Source organism: Danio aesculapii, chromosome 16, assembly GCF_903798145.1.
Source record: "Danio aesculapii chromosome 16, fDanAes4.1, whole genome shotgun sequence".
Taxonomy (NCBI): domain Eukaryota; kingdom Metazoa; phylum Chordata; class Actinopteri; order Cypriniformes; family Danionidae; genus Danio; species Danio aesculapii.
In genome coordinates, this window is record NC_079450.1 from 16,212,926 (window position 1) to 16,232,702 (window position 19,777).

A 19,777-nucleotide genomic window follows, 5' to 3' on the forward strand; every position below is an offset into this window, starting at 1 on the left:
AATGAATATATACAAGCACTATATAGATTCTTTTTAGAACGCAGTGTTATTTTTGTATTATGTATATAGTGTTATCGTTTTTGTTTGTATCTTGAATGAGCATTTATTTTTATATTTTCTGTTTGTAATATGATATTTATTAAGACTATTACATGACAACTCTTTCATATATCCCTTATAATATATAAAATATATCCCTTATCATAGATAAAATATTTCTCTGTACTAAATTTCATAATTCTAATTTTAATATAAAATGAGGTTTTCTCTTAAGTTTTTCATAAGCTTTGTTTAAATTACCAACATAAATGTATGTTTTTAAAGAAGTGTTGTTTGTCTTATTAGTTTAACATGCACATCGAGACTGCTTTCAAATTCTGTAGGGGAAATGGTCAGTTCTCATGTTACCATTGCATGACATTAATTTCCACTCCTAATTAAGTGTGTGACTAAAATCGATGAATGGCAACAGGCACAGTCTGAAGTGCGCCATTAGTGATAGATGTTTGTAAATGTGTTCGGTCAGCAGTGGTGAGAGTGCAGTTTGGGTCAACATTGATCTGGACCTCAGGTCATTGCTGAAGGTCACATATTCAGATTCTGTGCCACCTGTCCAATACTGTATCGTGCAACTGGTCGTATGATTTGGGGAAATAACCCTCTCGTGGCCTTGCATAAGCTTACATCATCACTTTGGTGCATGTTTTTATTGAACTGGGGCCAAAACCCTCCAGTGCAGTGACAGCAATTTCAACCTGACCACAAATTGATTGCGAATAAGCATTTTTTTTTTACTGCTGGGGGTCAAAAGCAATCTGAGAGGCCATAAAACAGCATTGGATTTTCATGTCACACATGTCTGCGGTACTGGTGTCATGTGCTGCCCTATGTTGAGTTTGAAAACTTGGCAAAAGTGCAATGATTTTATACAACATGTGGAGTTTACACACAAATGGTGATTGTTTCACCATTTTTGGTCATTACCTGAATCAGGTGAAGTTACAAAAGTGTTTGAGTGCCACTTCAACAACATTTAAAAAAAAATCAACATTATATGATAGAATAATTGTTGTTTTCAACTATGTGATGACATGGTTAAAAGGATAGTTCACCCAAAATGTAAAGTATGTAAAGTAAATGTAAATTAGTATTATGTTTTGTCAGTGCCAATTGTCTAATGGGCATTGTGCCGACATACTGTATAACGCAAAAGCATTGTGGACATTACAAGTTCAAGTCTCGACTTAAGGACCTTTCCCGATACTTTCCTCTATCTATCTACAACTTAGCTTCTTGTCATCATTCTTTCCTGTCATAATGAATTATAAATAAATAAATAAAAAATTAAATGATGTGATTTGCACAATATTGACCATAACAACAGTTTTTTTACATTTGTAATAAGAAGAAATGTTTCTTGAGCACAAAATCAGCATTTTAAAATTATTTCTGAAGAGTCATGTGACCCTGAAGATCTGAATAATTATACTGAAAAAAAATCCAACAAATAAATAAATAAAATTTTAGACTATGTGCATATACACTCAAAAAGAGTTTTACTGCTTGTTCAAACTACTTTGAACTACTATTTACAAACTATTATTTAAAATGAGCTGAAACAACACAATTCTTGAGACTTAATTGTTTTATGATCAAATCACTTAAAAGCTTTAATTTAACTTAATTGATTTGTTTTGGGACAACATGAATGAATTGTGTGGAACCCTGCATTTTTTGTATGAGTTCGTTTTAATCGATAATCATTTTTCACAGTAATTTTGCTCAAATAATGATGTCAATAATTATAATAAATGCTAATAATAAGTTATAAAATTATAATAGAAAAAATTATTAAGAGTTCCTAAAAGAATCATTTTTTCTTGGTATAAACAGGCATTAATTTTTCTTCAGCTTAGTCCCTTATTTTTCAGGGCTCACCACAGCGGAATGAACCGCCAACTATTCCAGCATATGTTTTACGCAGCAGGTTTACTTCCACTATAAAGAACCTTTTATTCAATAGAAAATTTCCATGTATGTTGAAAGTTCTTCATGGAAAGAGAATTTAATATTCCTCTTTTGTTATTCCTTTTTGATTAGAGCTGAAAAATGGAGTTCCAGTGCTGAGTGTGAATCATGGTTCAGGAACTCTGACCCTGCAGCTGAGCGCAAGAGCCACTGTCACAGACCGCCGCTGGCATCACCTCGACATCATCAGCGATGGCAAGGTATGAATATAGAATGAAAATGAAGAGCACATGGCCAGACTGACATTCTCTACTATTATTTTTTATTTGCCTTTCATTGTGATCTGAAGCTGACAGAGAGTGCTGTTCGTCACATATCTCTGATGCTCTCAGTGGGTTAAGCAGATTGTGAGCTTTGGCGCCCTCTGGGATTTGGGTTTGAAATATTCTGTTACCAAACGTGACCCCTTGTGCACTCGGATGTGATGTTACACTTACCCTTCTAGTTAAATCATTTGAGTGTGTTTGTGTGCCTGTGTGTTTCTGTAGAGTGTTCAGATGATCCTGGACCACTGCTCTGGAGCCGTGGTGAACGAGGTGGAAGGTCTGGGAGTAGAGATGTTTGAGACTGATCAGTCTGTGTGCAAGGCCTCTGGAGAGACGCCAGGCAGTGAGAGGTAAAAAAAAAATAGATGATCTTAAAGGAATAGTAACCCAAAAAGAATCATTTTCTCATCCTCCACTTGTTTTTAACCTGTCCGAGTTTGACACAAGGGAATATATAAAAAACTGGAAACTTGACTTTTATAGTACTTATTTTCCTGCTATGGATGTCAATTGCTACAGGTTTCAACATTCATCAAAATATTTTCTTTTGTGTTCAACAGAAAAAAAAACCCTGAAGTTTAGAACCATTTGGGGAAAATAGTGAGAAAATCTGCATTTTAGGGATCAACTATTGCTTTAAAATTTGTTCCTTAAAATAAGTTTTATAAACACTTAAAGAAATGCTTTTACATGGTATTTTTCATCATTAAATCGTACACATCAATGCAATATGGTTGTAGACTCTGATAAAAATCAGATTTTATAATATGATCACAACCCAAAGTTCGGAACGCACGTGACCCACGGATTAATAGCTTTTTTGAACTTGTAGGTTAATCCAACATTTATAACAATTGCAGAGAGATGGCCTCTCGCCTCATTCAAATCACATGTAGGAAAGCATTTTGGCTTCCTGTAAAATATAATGATGATGACCTAAGGTAACCTAAATGCTCTCTTAGGTTATTAATTAAAGGTGTTTTCTGTCACAGTTTGTTTAGCCTGCAATATGCATTCAGTGTAAAGCTGCACAATTAAACATTAAAAGATCATGATCTCAATGCAAACCTGTGCAACATGAATGATAAATGATAATGATTTGTATATGTTCCTTCAAAGCTCTGCATTCAAATCTGCGTTTGATCGAGAGCGATTCAGTTTTTACACTTTTTCAGGACGTTACAAACAATTAAATAACAGAGAAGTACAGGGAGAACAGGTTATAGTTCAGATATAAACACTGATGTTTATGGTAAAGATTAAAATCACAGTTTAATGGAACTTGACGGTGGTGAATGTTGTAGTAATTACATTGTTTAACCAATAGGTGTTTAACCAATCAAAATTATGTCATCAAAATTATGAATAGGTTTTCAGAAATTATCCACCTATAATGAAACATGAAGTTTTATGTGTGAATTGTTGAATCATTAATTGAAAATAAATATGATCTGTTGTACAAGATTTCTATATTTAGCATTATCAGCAGCAGTAGCAAAGGTCATTTTTTGTATTGTCAGGTGTTATTTCCCTTTTTTCAGCTGGTTCTTGCTTGATATTTATTTTTATTAAAATTACAGGTTCTAAGTTCTGTTTGTTAAAACTAATGGTTTTAGCAGTAATATTTTTGTATGAAAGGGAAGCAAATTACATTTGTCTCCCTTTTTGCTGACTTTTTTGCAAAAAATGGTCTGATCTGTGACTCAAAAACCGTAGTGTGATCCGAACCGTGAGATTTGTGATCTGTTACACCACTAATTTATTTATTTATTTATTTGTTTATTTATTTATTTATTTTTATTTTTATTTTTTTTATTTATTTACCTAATAATTTATTTTTAAAGAATGCATTAATCTAGATCACAGGTGTCAAATCCAGTTCCTAGAGAGCCGCGGCTCTGCACAGTTTAGCTTTGACCCTAATTAAACACACCTGATCAAACTCATTGAGTCCTTCAGGCTTGTCTAAAACCTACAGGTAAGTGTGTTGAAGCAGGCTTGGGACTAAACTGTGCAGAGCTGCGGCCTTCCAGGAACTGGATTTGACACCTGTGATCTACAATAAAACATTTAAATAAACAAAGAAGAGATTTTTGCCTATTAATCCAACTAAATAAGGAATTATCATCATTTCATTTTTAAAAAATGATCAAAAATACTGGCACTGACTGGCAAATTTTAAAAAATAGAGATAGAGGGTTAGTTCATCCCAAAATGAAAATTCTGTCATCATTTATTCACCCTCGTGTCTTTTCAAACCTCTTAGATTTTTATTCATCTTTGGAAAATAAATCTGGTCATCAGAAAGTGATCATGTCCGTTCAAAAGCTTCATTGATATGCATTTATTTTTATACTCCTAAGAAACATTTTCAGTCAGTGGAGAGATTCAGTCAGTGGAGGAATTAACAGCTCTCAGAAATTATGTTTTGGGGTGAACTAACCCTTTAACAACCAATTGAAATGAAAACTAAAGCTTGTTTATTTTTTACTTTTGATGCTAACAAGTAGCAAGTAGCAAATCACTATACCTTAAAAGTGAAGGCTCTTTAACCTACCAAGATGGCTGCATTTGATTTACGTGTGCTAATCTGAGTAGGATACGAACTATGATATGTTCATGGATTAACATCTATGTTGATCCTGGAACAACCTTCCAATCAGCCAGTCAGAATTAAGAGATACGTTTACAGTTTATCTTAAGTTTAGGCTTACGGTTAGCACTTTTACAATGATCTTATGATTGTTATCCAACTATTATTCCCCCTGATATTTGGAAAAATTTACAGTTATGGTTGGGTTTAGGGGTAGGGAATAGGTATGGATTACATTTTCTAACAAAAATGATGTTCCAGGGTCAACATAAATGTTAATCCAGGATCACATTGCACTTGGCAAAATCATGAAGTGCCGTTGACGTGTGTTCTCACATGTGTTCTTCTCTCCTCAGGTTTTTGGATGTCTACCAGCCACTTCAGCTGGGTGGTGTTAAAGAGACACACTCACTGCGCAGGTCACATCCCCACTACAAAGGGTTTGTGGGATGTATGAGGAACCTGGTAGTGGACAGTCAGGTAATACCAGTGTAAATGCTACTATACTACTGTTTTCTGGAGGTAGTCTAGAGGCAAAATATGGACTATATATGCGCTTATTCATAAACAAACTGAAATTGTTTATTGCAGTAGAAGCAGTTATCATTGTAGGACATCCTTATTGGTGTAAAGAGGCATTTAATTCTATTTTAATGGATTATTTGTGAACTGGAATACATTGAATCCAAAGAATAAGATGGAATAGAAACACATTTTGGTGTAAAACATAAGCAAATATTAACACAAATGTATAACACCACCTGTGAAAATGTAAAATACACCAATACACCAATGTAAAATTCCACCTAAATGCATTATACTCATATTTCATAAATAATATAATAAGTCTTAAACATCTTTACTGTCATGGCTGTAATTCAGACCAATGCGTTTTGCTTTCCAACCCACGATCTTTTGTTTAGATGGAACAAACGTTCACCTGAGCCACTTTCTGACAGGGAGTCGATACAGATCAATGCAGTTCAGCATTGTGCTAACTCAGGCCTTTCTCTCTGTGTGTATGTGTGTGTGTTTTCTGTCAGGTGTACGACCTTAGCAGCGCAGCGGAGAGTGAGAACAGCGCCCCGGGATGTGCCTTGACGGATGGTGTGTGTTTGACTGCAGGAGGACCCTCTTGTGGAGTCCATGGGAGATGCTTAGGTGAATGGGGCTCTTTCAGCTGTGATTGCCATCCTGGATACAGCGGACACAAGTGTGATAAGGGTAAGCCAACACAATATATATCACTCCATGGCCTATTGTTTGATGATCATGACTATAGGTCATATAAAGTGATATGCAGATCTGCAGTCATCTGGTAGGCACAAATATTTGCCCAATGTCTGTCTGTCTGTCTGTCTGTCTGTCTGTCTGTCTGTCTATCTATCTACCTATCTGACTATTGGTCTATCTATCTATCTGTCTGTCTGTCTGTCTGTCTGTCCGTCCGTCCGTCCGTCCGTCCGTCCGTCCGTCCGTCCGTCCGTCCGTCCGTCCGTCCGTCCGTCCATCTATATATCCATCCGTCCATCTATCTGTCCATCCATCCGTCCATCCATCATCCATAAATCCATCTATATATCTATATCTATCTATATCTATATATCCATCCGTCCATCCATCCATATATCCATCCGTCTGTCTGTCTATCTATCTACATATCTGACTATCTATCTATCTATCTATCTATCTATCTATCTATCTATCTATCTATCTATCTATCTATCTATCTATCTATCTATCTATCTATCTATCTATCTCTCTGTCTGTCTGTCTGTCTGTCTGTCTGTCTGTCTGTCTGTCCGTCCGTCCGTCCGTCCGTCCGTCCGTCCGTCCGTCCGTCCGTCTATATATCCATCCGTCCGTCCGTCCGTCCGTCCGTCTATATATCCATCCGTCCGTCCGTCCGTCCGTCTGTCCGTCCGTCCATCCGTCCGTCCATCCATCTATATATCCATCCGTCCATCTATCCGTCCATCCATCATCCATAAATCCATCTATATATCTATATCTATCTATATCTATATATCCATCCGTCCATCCATCCATATATCCATCCATCTATATATCCATCCGTCCATCCATCTATATGTCCGTCTGTCTATCCATCCATCCATCTATCTGTCCATCCATGCTTCAATCCATCCATGCATATATATATGCATCTATATATCCATCTATCCACATATCCATCTGTCCATCCATCCATCTATATATCCATGTAAAATTTGTATATTTTATGTAAATAAAAATGTATTAAATTTAAAAAGACAATGTATTCATGCCATGCCAGTATTGCGTTTTCAAAACACATAGAATCTGTGTACATCCAAGCATGTCATTACTTTGGTCACAGTGGTAATAATGTGATTAAAGTGTTACTGCGCTTTTAAACATATTGCATTTATTGCCTGCACCACACAGTTAATAAAATTATGGTTATGACGATTATGAGCTTAATCAAATTATTTAGTTTGAAGTATTGCATTTACATGAGATAAAGTTTAATTGCAATATGGCAAAAATCCCATCACGAGGGTGCATGTAAATGTGTTGAAAATGCTTAATATTTTATGGTACATTTCAGTTTCAGGATTCTGTGACGAATGATGAAGTTAATAGAAAAGCATTTATTTGAAATCTCTTGTAATGTTATAAATATCTTTATAATATAATATTATTAGTGTTGTCTATTTAAAGCATTCCTGTTAAAAAAAATAAGTTATTTCTGATACACTGATCTCCACTTATTCAATGGAGTATGTTAAAAAGTCAAATATCATTCTGATTTCTGATATTATTTGTACACATCTTAGCACTTCCCGAGTGGTCATTTGAGAAGGACAGTGTGTTGAGGTACCAGCTGAGAGGTGGAGGAAGTCCACGTCGGACACAAGCTCATTTCTTGCTGAGAACCCGCTCCTCTACGGGCACCCTTCTCAGCATGGCCTCACGGGACGCCAATGAGTTCATCATCCTGGAAGTGAGTGATACACACCAATGCAAAATGAGCCCTTAAATGTTTAAAGAGTGTTCAATCAGCTATATTCAAATGCATAATTGCATAAATGCATAATTTGAAGCCCCTAGTGCACTTTGGAGGAAATGTCACTCCCGGAGGTGGGGTTAATGTAAATTTAAGGCTTGGTGATGTCACAAACCTAAAGAAAAACTTGTTGTAGGCCTTAAAATGCAAATTCTGTAAAATAAAAGATCTCCCGTTGCATTAAAACTTGAATCCTGTATCTTTGCATTAAAGTTTATGTTCAGAAATAATTCAAAACTAATTTAAATAAAATGTTAAATCATATTTAAAGACCGCTTTAAAACTAACACTGTGCTGCCTTTTTGTTTTTCAGATAGCGGATGGGTACCTCAATGTTCGTGCTAACCTTGGTGACGGCGCTCACTCGCTAAAGCTAACAGGCCAACGTGTAAACCATGGACAGTGGGTGCTGGTCAGCATTCTCCGGCATGACAACATCTTTATCCTGCGACTGGAGCAGGGCGGAGGCTCACGAGAGGTGACGGGGATCCTGGGACAGAAAAAGGAAATTGTAGTTCACCCCTCCAGTGTGTTTCTGGGAAACAGCGCCAGCCCAAACACACAGGGAGACTTTCAGGGTGAGTTTACACATCACTTTCCTAATCACGGCTGGGATTTTTATCTTAAATTAATTTGTTCGCTTCTTGTGATGATGATAGAGTAAGAAATAATTGATTAGCCATCACATTATTATAACATAATACTATAGGTTGAGGTGATTGTTTTCTACTTAGTTTTCTAGATTGTTTTCTAATAATTCAGCAGACTAGACTCAATATCCACTTGTAATATGGTTTCCACACCTATGGACATTATTTAGGCCTTCTATTTCAAGTAGATGATTTCAAGTAGGGAGTAGATTCTTCTTCATCTCATCTAAAACATTTTGATTTTAAGTTGTAGATTGTGAGATGTTCTCTGAAAATATTTGTAATATTTGAGTATTCGGGTCCCACAGTCCTATAAAATTTAATATTCCACATAAGGGTCAGACTAGCTAGCCTTTAGCAGACGTTAGCATTTATTTATTGGTCAAGAAAAAGTATTTATAAACAATTAATACTTTTATTCAGCACATTATAATGATAAGAAAAGACAGCGTTGACATTTAAAGCAGTGTTTCCCAACCCTGTTCCTGGGGGAACGCCAACAGTACACATATTGGATGTCTCCCTTTTCTGAACCATTCATTTCAGGTTTTCGAGTCTCTAATGTTCTAATGAGTTGATTCAGGTGTGTTTGAATAGGTAGAGGTTAAAAATATGTACTGTTGGCATGCCTTCAGGAACAGGGTTGGGAAACACTGATTTAAAGGACAGTTCAGTTTTTTATTCATCCAAAAATCCTGCAAAAAAGATGAAGATGGGTTTCCTCAAAAAATATGAAGGAAGCTAGCTCTTTTTATCACAGATATAATGCATATGGCTTCAGCGCAAAATCAATTAGAATGATTTCAGAAGCATTGTGTGGATCCGAATCCCAGTTCAGTTCTTACAATGTCCAAGAGCATTATTTTAATAAGACAAAAAATAAACAACACTTACTTAATACATTTTATATTATGATTAATTACTTTTTATCTCACAGGCTGTATGCGGGATGTAAGGCTGAATGGTCATTCTCTATCGCTGGATGGTCAGAGCACAGAATTCAGTACTGTACTGGAGCGGCGCGGGGTCGTACCCGGCTGCCACTCAGACGCCTGCAGTGCCAAACCCTGCCTGAGCCCGCTGTACTGCGTTGACATGTGGAGGAAACACGAGTGCAGGTTTATACTCACACATTTACATACACACAATATTAGCACAATTATAACAGAACTCTGATTAAGAATCTAACAGGAAAATTTCTGATTACGTCAACCTGGCATTCAGGCATTTTACACATTCTCCAATAAACAAAAATCATATTATGGAACACTATTGGATCACTATTACCATCATGTAGGACTTTTAATGCAATTTGCGACAGAATAAACAACGGCAATGGTCAGCAGTTTCACAGCAAACAAAAGAGCAAAGCTGTAAGCAAGAATTTGCATCCACTTTCATCTGTTTGCACATTTAGCATGACAAATAATAAACTGCATTTGAAGCTTTCATAATTTAAAAAAAAAACACTCTATACTGTTAATGGTACTATAATAAAGACACAGACATATTACAGACATATGATGATACATGATATTCTATAGCAATCATTCAGTCAATCGATTAATGTACGATGTAAACACCCTAACCCTTGTGTGCTGTTGAGGATGTTTTTATCCACTCTAGGGTGATTTTGAGGCTTAATTTGGCCATAACTTTCTATATATTTCAGCAATTAGAATGTTTTTGGTGACAAATCTTATTTTGATGCATATTTTGGGAAAATGCTTTGGAATTGTCAGTGGGGCAAAAACAGCCACCAACATAATGAAGGGGTAGTCAGTTTGAACAGAACATTAGAGTTAACCATAATATTGTTTTATTCTGAGTAAAGTAAACAACAAAATTACAGATATCAATGTAAACATAGCCACTGTCACTAGCCCCTTTCACACATACAAACGTTTCCGGAAAAATTACTGGCAATTTTCCGGAAAGAGAAGTTATAACATTATCGGTAATTTCCCATAATGCTGCTCTGTGTGAACGCCGTAGGAAAATTGCCAGAAAGAGTGCATTCACGATTAGAATGCGCTGACATGAAAAGACTACTCCAGCCAATCAGAACATTCAGACGCGATCACATCCTCACTGTTTATGAGAATAAATGCCTTTGAACCCTTCTCCAGACACATTTAGCTGCTAGATGTTAGTCAGATAACAATTTCTATGTTCCTTCTTAGTGTCAACTGAGGAAAAAAATGATCAATAAAATGCTTATGTGAGATGCTGTGAGTTTACCTTCTCGTTGAGTTACATGACAAGCATACACGTGAAGGCAGGGGCGAACTTGAGCAATAAGCGAAGTAAGCAGCCGCTTAGGGCCCCGGGTAATTAGGGGGCCCCGACTAATGTCACGAAGCCTATAATAATCGTATACCTCTTTTATACATTTTCTGTCATATGTTGTAAAATCCATCTATAACTGTTAAGATTTAAAAGTTATTACTTCTTTTCAAAACCGGGGGCCCCCATGAATAATGGAACATTCTTTCCTTATTGCACATGCGCAAGGTGTGAGCGCTTCAGTGTTTAATCAAACACACTGCCAGCGAGTAACTTAGCGACTTTTCAGGCCATCTAGGGCCAATTTTTAAAAAAGTGACTAGCGAATGTTTTTAGATGTTTCTGGAGATTTTTAGAGACTCTCATGTGTCCATGCTGTACCGTTCCTAACGATTCTCTTCGCGACGATGCCATTGGTCTCTTTCCCGCCTCAAAGCACTCAAAGGTGACACAGTGCCACACAGCAGTCTCTCACACCTGCAGCATTGAGAGCAGATCATTCCTCTGCATATCGACGACAAATGTTTTAGCATCGCGAGCGCGATTTCCCTGGTAACGTTACAGTCAAACCGATCTGCTTCTCCTCTGTTTTAAATGTAATAATTTAAATGGACCGTTTATTCTTTTATTGCTGTTGTTCACAATCACAGAGATTTTAGTGGCACCGGTCTGCCAGCGATCAGAGTAAAGGCAGGTAGAGTGTGCAAAAGGAAAAATTTTGAGAACATCTGGGAGAAAAAAAAGTAGAAATACAACATAGTTAGTGAACTTGTTTATTTTTTTATTTGTGAATTTATTTTAATTTTACATTGGGAAGATAAAGTATTAAAATGTATATAATATTTATTAAAATTAAATTAAATAACTGCTTATCGTATGTAGTTTCAAACGAAATTGTTACTCCAGTCATTGTTTTTATTACCATTACCAATAATAATAATAATAATAATAATAATAATAATAATAATAATTAATAATAGACTGATTTCTGAAGGATCATGTGACTCTGAAGACTGGAGTAATGAAGCTGAAAAGTCATCATTAAAATCATTGTAATAAATTATTAAATTAAATGATAAACTACATTTGACCAGTTATTTTATAGTGCAATAACATTAACAATTTTACAATTTGTACTGTAAATCAAAAATACTTTTTGATTAAGTAAATGCAGCCTTGGTGAGCAGGATAAGCTTATTTTAAAACATTTAAAAGCCCTACTGACCCCAAACCTTTGTCCGGTGTATGTATATATATACACACACACACACACACACACACACACACACACACACACACACACACATACGTTTTAAAAACACAAAAGCTGCAACACAAACTCAAATGTACATCTTGGCATGCGAAAGTGTTCCTTCCTATCATCAGCATTTGTAGTGTAGGCCTAGACAAATTGTTAACAAAGCTGTTGTAGCTGTGGTTAGTGCCTCTGCGTTGGTAGCGATTATTTTTAATATAGTTTTTTGTTCAGTTTCTTGGACAAAAGTAGCTACATGAATGCTAAAGTTTTAAATCAAAGTGAAACCATCAACCGCGTGACTCCCTTTATGTTTATAAAGTTTAGAGCTAATTTCTGGTTAATAATGTTAGAATTTACCGTTTGTTTTTTTAATGGATGTGTGAACGGTCTTTTCCTGAAAAATTCCGTAACGTCCTTGTCTGTGTGAACAGCGCTTTTTTTAATTTACAGGTAAAGTCGCTCCAATACTTTCCAGTTATTTACCTGTATCACTGTGTGAATGGGGCTACTGTCTAGCTTCATTTCATCCTCTCCCCTCTTTCGCTCTCTCTAGGTGTCCAGCCAATCAGGTCGCAGTGCTGGATGAGGTCACGGGTCTTATGCATTGCGCTCCATCCCCTTGCAGCGCCAATACATGTCGTAACGGTGGCACCTGTTTAGCTCACTCCACCAAGAGCTACCAGTGCCGCTGTCCAGAGGGCTTCAGGGGTCAGTGGTGTGAAATCGGCCAGCTCAAATCTCTCCGCCTCGCTGCGCTCAGTCCCAGCTCCATCCTGGCCATCAGCATGTGTCTCCTCGTCTTTTTTGGTAACTATCAAAAATCGTCAACACCCATATATTCTCATGAAGCTTCTCGTGTCATTTGCTGTATTCCCGTTTAACTGTTTTTAATGCACATTTGGTATACTGCAAGACAAGGTGAGTATATTTATGAAGCACAATGGTAATTCAAAGTGCTTTACATAAACAAGAATAAAATAAACATAAAATACAAGTATAAGAATTAAAAACAACAAAATAATTAAAAATGCTTTGAAAAAAAGGATATGCACTCAATTTAAGTAGATAATTTTTACAGTTTAAAGCAAGAAAACATGTAAATAATGATTCCCAAAAAACACATAGTTGTGTCGTTCTGTTTACACCAGGGGTGTCCAAACTCGGTCCTGGAGAGCCGGTGTCCTGCATATTTTTGTTCCAACTCCAATTAAACACACCTGAATTAGCTAATCCATCTCTTTCAAGGTATACTAGAAGCTTTCAGGCATGTGTGTTAAAGGAAGTTGGAGCTAAACTATGCAGGACATCGTCCCTCCAGGATCGAGTTTGGACACCTCTGGTTTACACTTTGTATTTGGATGTTTTGTTGCTCAGATCACAAGGACGACGCTGTACAGGTGTAAATGGAGTCTGAAATGTTTTGAGCTTATACATTTCTCTAGATTTCTTAGTGTAAGTGAAGTTTATTTATAAACTAATTTCGAGAGGATCACGTGCTTATGATTGCTTGTGGCTGGTCCTGCATTATCCAATTTATGATTCACCAATCAGACGATTCCTGAGCCACTATAAATACCTTAAGTTCCATATAACAGCCATCTTCGTTTTGAAGAATTCCCCCTTCCACCCCTACTCCTCCTTTCCTAGATGGGTGGCACGGTGGCCCAGTGGTTAGCACTGTTGCCTCACAGCAAGAACGTCACTGGTTCTAGTCCTTACCAAGCCAGCTGATGTTTCTATGTGCAGTTTACATGTTCTCCCCGTGCTCAGACAGATTCAATCAGTCAGTCGACAGCGGCCTCAGGTGGATTTACGTGAGAAGAGTAGGCGTGAATGGCACTTGAGAGATATTTGAGATCTGAAAAATCATACACAGCGGCCTCTGGAGGATTTGTGAAAAGAAAAACCACAAAGAATGTACCTCTTGGGATGTATTTTGCTCTCTCCAGAAATGTATATAGGGGTACGTATCCATAATGAGCCTGGGTTGGGATTGGAACAACATGAGTGTTAGAAATGAATAACAGAATTTTCCTTTTTGGGTGAACTAAGCCTTCAGTAACAGGTGTAAACAGACCCTCAAATGCTTTTTGTGATTATTAGCTCCTCTTAAAAAATTGAAATCCTGCTTTATTTGTGCATTATTTATACAATTTATATCTTTAGAAGGAAAAACAGTGTAAAACCGTGATGAGAGCCTCTCAGTTTGTGCCAATGTATTGTGAAAAGTGTCAATAGAGAGCTGAGAAACAAGAGCAAGAATGACGAGGCAGGCCAGGTGTGTGTGTGTGTACATGTGTGTGTCTGTCAGACAGGTACAACAGTGACGTGACAGGCTGGCATTGCCCTCCAGGCCTCTCTGCCAGCTCTGACACCCATCAGCCACATCACAAGCAGACACACAAATCCTTTTTAAAGCATTACCACATGCAGGCAGAAAGAAATCACTCATCAGCCGAGGCCAAAATGAGGAAAAAGTGCTGCCAGATGATGGGATTGGATGGGATTGGTTGGGCTCGTGGCCTTCAGAAATTTGGCTGAAAATGATATGGTTATTTTTGGATTGATCTGCCTTTAATTGAAACGAGGAGTCTTACCTTCCATGAATTGACAAGATGGCATGAGCTGGTGGTTAGACAGGCAGCCTGCGGTCAGATTTCTGCACTTAGAAGTCAACATCAAATCAAAACTCACCCTTTTTCAGTACGTTTTAGGTCGCATTTTGAATTTGTTACATAAGGAGAGCATTTTTTTTTAATAAAAACGCCTCTGTACTAAAAAAATGTCAGAGTCAAAACTGAATTACAATACTGTTCATAAGTTTTGGGTTGGTAAGATCTGTTCTTGTTTAATATGTTTCTTATGCTCAGCATTTATTTTTAATTTATTCATTCATTTTCCTTTGCTTAATCCCTTTATTCATCAGGGAATGAATCGCCAACTTATGCAGCATATGTTTTACACAGCGGATGCCCTTCCATCTGCAACCCATCACTGGGAAACATCCATACACACTCACCCACATACATACACTATGGACAACTTAGCCTACCCAATTCACCTATAGCGCATGTCTTTGGACTTGTGGGGGAAACCAGAGCACACGGAGGAAACCCACGCCAACACAGGGAAAACATGCAAACTACACACAGAAATGGCAACTGACCCAGCTGGTACTCGAACCAGCGACCTTCTTGCTGTGAGGCGACTGCTAACCACTGAGCAATTTAAAATAACTTAAATTATTTAAATTGAGATGTGATGACAAAGCTGAATTTTCAGCATCATTACTTTAGGATTTAGTATTACATGATCCTTTCGAAATCAAATTAATATGATGTTTTTTTTCTGCATTTGCTGCCTAATATATATATATATGTGAAAGCAATGATTTATTTTTCAGTCTTATTTCAACTATTGGGGTAAAAGAAAGCTCTTTCTGATTTTGATTTAGTTTTATTTTATTTTTAATTGAAATGTCACTCTCACGGGGGAATAGAAGTAGAAGTAAAGTAAAGGTAGAGTAGAAGTAAAGTAGAAGTGAAATAGAGAAAAGTAGAAGTAGTAATATAGTAGAAGTAAAATAGAAGTAAAGTAAAGAAGAAGTAATGTAATGTAAAAGTAGTTGTAAAGTAGAAGTAGTTGTAAAGTAGTAGTAGTAAAGAAGTAAAGTAGAAGTAATGAAGAAGTAATGTAGTAGTAAAGTAGAAGTAGAGTAAAATAGAAGTAAAGTAGTAGTAAAGTAGAAGTAATGTAGTAGTAAAGTAGAAGTAGAATAAAATAGAAGTAAAGTAGAAGTATTCTAATGTAGAAGTAGTAATAAAATAGAAGTAAAATAGTAGTAAAGTAGAAGTAAAGTGAAATGAAGTAGAGGTAAATTAGAAGTAATGTAATGTAGAAGTAGTAGTAAAGTAAAGTAGAAGTAGAATGAAATAGAAGTAAAGTAGAAGTAAAGTGAAATGAAGTGAAGGTAAAGTAGAGGTAAATTAGAAGTAATCTAATGTAGAAGTAGTAATAAAGTAGAAGTAAAAAAGAAGTAAAGTAGTAGTAAAGTAGAAGTAGAATAAAATAGAAGTACACACTTGGAGCAGTGGGATGCATTCTTTCTAAATAATAGCAAGATAGCAAAATTGCATTCTTGCTAAATAAACATATAACAGTTTTACTGACTTATAGTACGCCTCACAGCAAGAAGGTCGCTGGTTCGAGTTCTGGCTGTGCCAGTTGGCATTTCTGTGTGAAGTTTCCCCCACAGTCCAAAGACATGCGCTATAAGGGAATTAGGTAAACTAAATTGGCCATAGTGTATGAGTGAGTGTGTGAATGTGAAAGTGTATGGGTGATTCCCAGTACTGGGTTGTGCCTTGAAGCGCATCCTCTGCGTAAAACATATGCAGGAATAGTTAGCAGTTCATTCCGCTGTGGTGACCCCTGATACATAAGGCACTAAGTCGAAGGAAAATGAATGAATGAATGACTTATAGCATGATAGTGCAGAAAAACCAAAAGCAAATGTTTAATTCTCTCACATTTTAGGACACTACTGCAATTGTCTATTGTAACTCTGTTAATATCAGTGTTCACCAGTGTTGTTTTAATCCGCTTCTCTCTGGTCTGCAGCTGTGCTCGTTGCCGTGACTGTTTGGAATCAGAAGGGCAGCAGGAATAAGTTTCGTAAGCGAGGTGTTTACCACATCCCAGCGGAGCACGAGAGCTGGGAGGACATCCGGGAAAACATCCTCAACTACAACGAGGAGGGAGGAGGAGAGCAGGACCAGGTATTCCATTAACACTGGGACATATTGATTTGCTTTCAGGAAGAATCGGGTCAGGGGGATGACCTCCATGACTAGCGCTCAGCATCCACCAGGTGGCAGCATTCAGTAAAGTTCATAGTCTAAATCAGAGATGCCCAAACATTGAACTCTATAGTCTTATAAATGTGATTGTTTATGTTTTTATTGCGATAAATTATCATTTAAAAAGTTATTCTTCATTATTAAGTACGATATAAAGTAATGTTATCTATTTATTTCAAAATACTATGACATAAATTACGAAATTACCCATGGTAACTTTAAAGTAATATAGTTTGTTATATTTACCTTCGACCCATGACTCTCTATGATATTTAGTGTTTGGCACTTTATACTACATATTTTGGGCACTACAAGGGTCTGTTCTTCGTAGGTGGATTACTCAGTTAGCTGGATTTGGATATTGGCGATTTGACATGATCCAGGATCGTTTAGTTCTTCACAACTCATCTAAGAGTTGTTGTCATAGCAACAGTTCCGGTAGCTCAAACCTGGTCGGGAGCAGGCTCATTTATATAAACAGGATTAGATCGGGTCATTTCAAGCAAAGATAATACTGAAAGTATGTACCAAATGCTGATATTTTCCTACAGTAGTTATATACACTTAGGAAAATAGTAAATATAATTTTTGTAACTATATATATATATATATATATATATATATATATATATATATATATATATATATATATATATATATATATATATATACAGAGGCGCAAAAAGGGGGTATGCAGTATATGCGGCGCATAGGGGCGCCACACATGGGGGGGCACCATTGTGTCAAAACTATTTTTGAAATTATCCTTACTAAAAGTTTCAAATAATCAAAATAAATAAATATTTTTTGTTTAAAATATTTATTTTGCGTTCGTTTTATACAAGTATATAATTGTATTTTATTAAATAAAGATAATCATACTTCCCCTCCCCCTCTGTTGACCATTTGATTGATTCATTGCAGCTGGATAAAAAAATTGAAACTAATATTTGGGTTAAAAAATTCCCCTATATAAATTATATATTATATTATATTCCCCTATATATTATAAAATCCATAATTTTACAGTTTATTTCCGGCAGCTGGGGTGCCAGAAAAAAAGTAAAATAATAGCCGTTAAATTACAGAAATATACCGTAAAATAACGAATATTAAATTACAGAAATTTGCTTAAGTTAAAATTTTTGGTACATTTCTGTAATTTAATATCTGTTATTTTACGGTACATTTCTGTAATTTAACGGCTATTATTTTACTCTTTTTCCGGCACCCCAGCTGCTGGAAATAAACCGTAAAATTACGGATTTTTTTTACAGTGTATGTATCATATAGATACATCGGCCCCTTTGGTAATGTTTTTTGCTCAAAACTATTTTAATTTTAGTTACAAAAAAGTTTGGCGATAAAATAGAACATCTCAGGGCAGTTTGTCTTTGTTTATTTTTTACACTAAACATTTAACAGTCTTTTTTATTTAACTTTGTGAAAGGTGTAATAGCAGTGTTAGTCAATAATTCATGCAAAGACAAATCTTACACCTCTCACAGTAAGCATTTGAGAAGTGATTGCATGTTTAAGTTATGTTGCCCTTTAGGACTCCCAGATCTATAATTTTGTTTTGACAAATGTCATACAAAAGCAAGGCATGTCAAGGTGCTATACTCATTTAGTGAGGAAAATGAAATCATTTGGGGTGGGATGAGATGTAATATTTTGACTCATCACATGCTTAGTGTAATTATACTTTTACTACTTCATATATTTTAAGTTGTGTTTAGAACTTCTAAATGTATTTGTTTAAATATGTTAAGGAAGGGGTGGGGGGGGTGGGGGGGCGCAAAACATGAACCCGCATACCCCTCACTAAAATTGCAGTTGCGCCCCTGTATATATATATATATATATATATATATATATATAAAGTAAAAAAATATATATTAATAAAACGTATGCAATCTGCACTCCGAAATAAAGTACAAAGACTGCAACTTGGTGGTTCAAAGAGAAAATGTACAATATTTAACTTTTTTTTTTAAGGATAATAATTTATGCAGTCATGCACGTGTTTTGACCGCTAATATGCCTGTGATTTGATGCTTCGCAAAAGTTGCAGACATCTTTACCAATATAAAATGCTTTTTGATGCAAAATTTATTTTTACAGTTATTCCTTACGCTAAATGTAGAACTAAATACATTGATATGCATTGAAATACATGATGAATACTCTTGACACATGAAAGTGTAAAGCCTGCAGCTCACAACAAATGTGAAAGTTATTGCATCTCATATTTAACGAACGTTTACTGCTCATTTTATGTCATTTTGCTCACATGGATAATTGAATATTACTTAGTTGATGTCATTACGCTGCTGTGCCGTCAGCCAATCGTTGCATTGCTGATCATGATTTCGGGAATCGATAGATATGTCCTTCACAGCACACGCAGCGATCTCAGATCAGTTCATCCAGACATTTTATTCTGATTCGCGAACTTGTTTGAAGAACTAAATTAGCCAGAGATCAGTTATCAAGATTAAAAGATCCAGGATCTGCCAAATCATCTTAGATCATTTAATCGAGGTACGAAGAACGGACCCCAGGTCTACATATTGTATTCTGTTTCTTAGACATGCTAGAATTGTACTATATTGCCACGTGATCTCATTTAGTGTATACTTAAGTTTACAGCCTTTTAAAGTATACTGAATTTGATGGTGCACACTTGACATTCATCCTGGACCAGCATCTCTGATTTTCTCTTCACATATTATAAGCGACAAAAAATATTTGTGTACCTGTTTGTAAGATGTTCTCTTGCAGTTTTGTT

At 36.1% G+C, this 19,777-nt stretch overlaps 1 protein-coding gene across 1 annotated transcript in view; it reads left to right on the forward strand.

Moving 5' to 3' along the window:
* The window catches only part of si:dkey-22o22.2 (neural-cadherin), a 249,114-nt gene that overhangs the window by 226,234 nt on the left and 3,103 nt on the right, over window positions 1–19,777 (forward strand). The window contains exons 24-32 of the mRNA XM_056475635.1: window positions 2,101–2,228; window positions 2,517–2,644; window positions 5,244–5,367; window positions 5,931–6,111; window positions 7,704–7,870; window positions 8,247–8,511; window positions 9,521–9,701; window positions 12,681–12,934; window positions 16,748–16,905. Coding sequence (XP_056331610.1) covers window positions 2,101–2,228; window positions 2,517–2,644; window positions 5,244–5,367; window positions 5,931–6,111; window positions 7,704–7,870; window positions 8,247–8,511; window positions 9,521–9,701; window positions 12,681–12,934; window positions 16,748–16,905 — 1,586 coding nt within the window. The remainder of the gene's footprint in view (window positions 1–2,100; window positions 2,229–2,516; window positions 2,645–5,243; window positions 5,368–5,930; window positions 6,112–7,703; window positions 7,871–8,246; window positions 8,512–9,520; window positions 9,702–12,680; window positions 12,935–16,747; window positions 16,906–19,777) is intronic.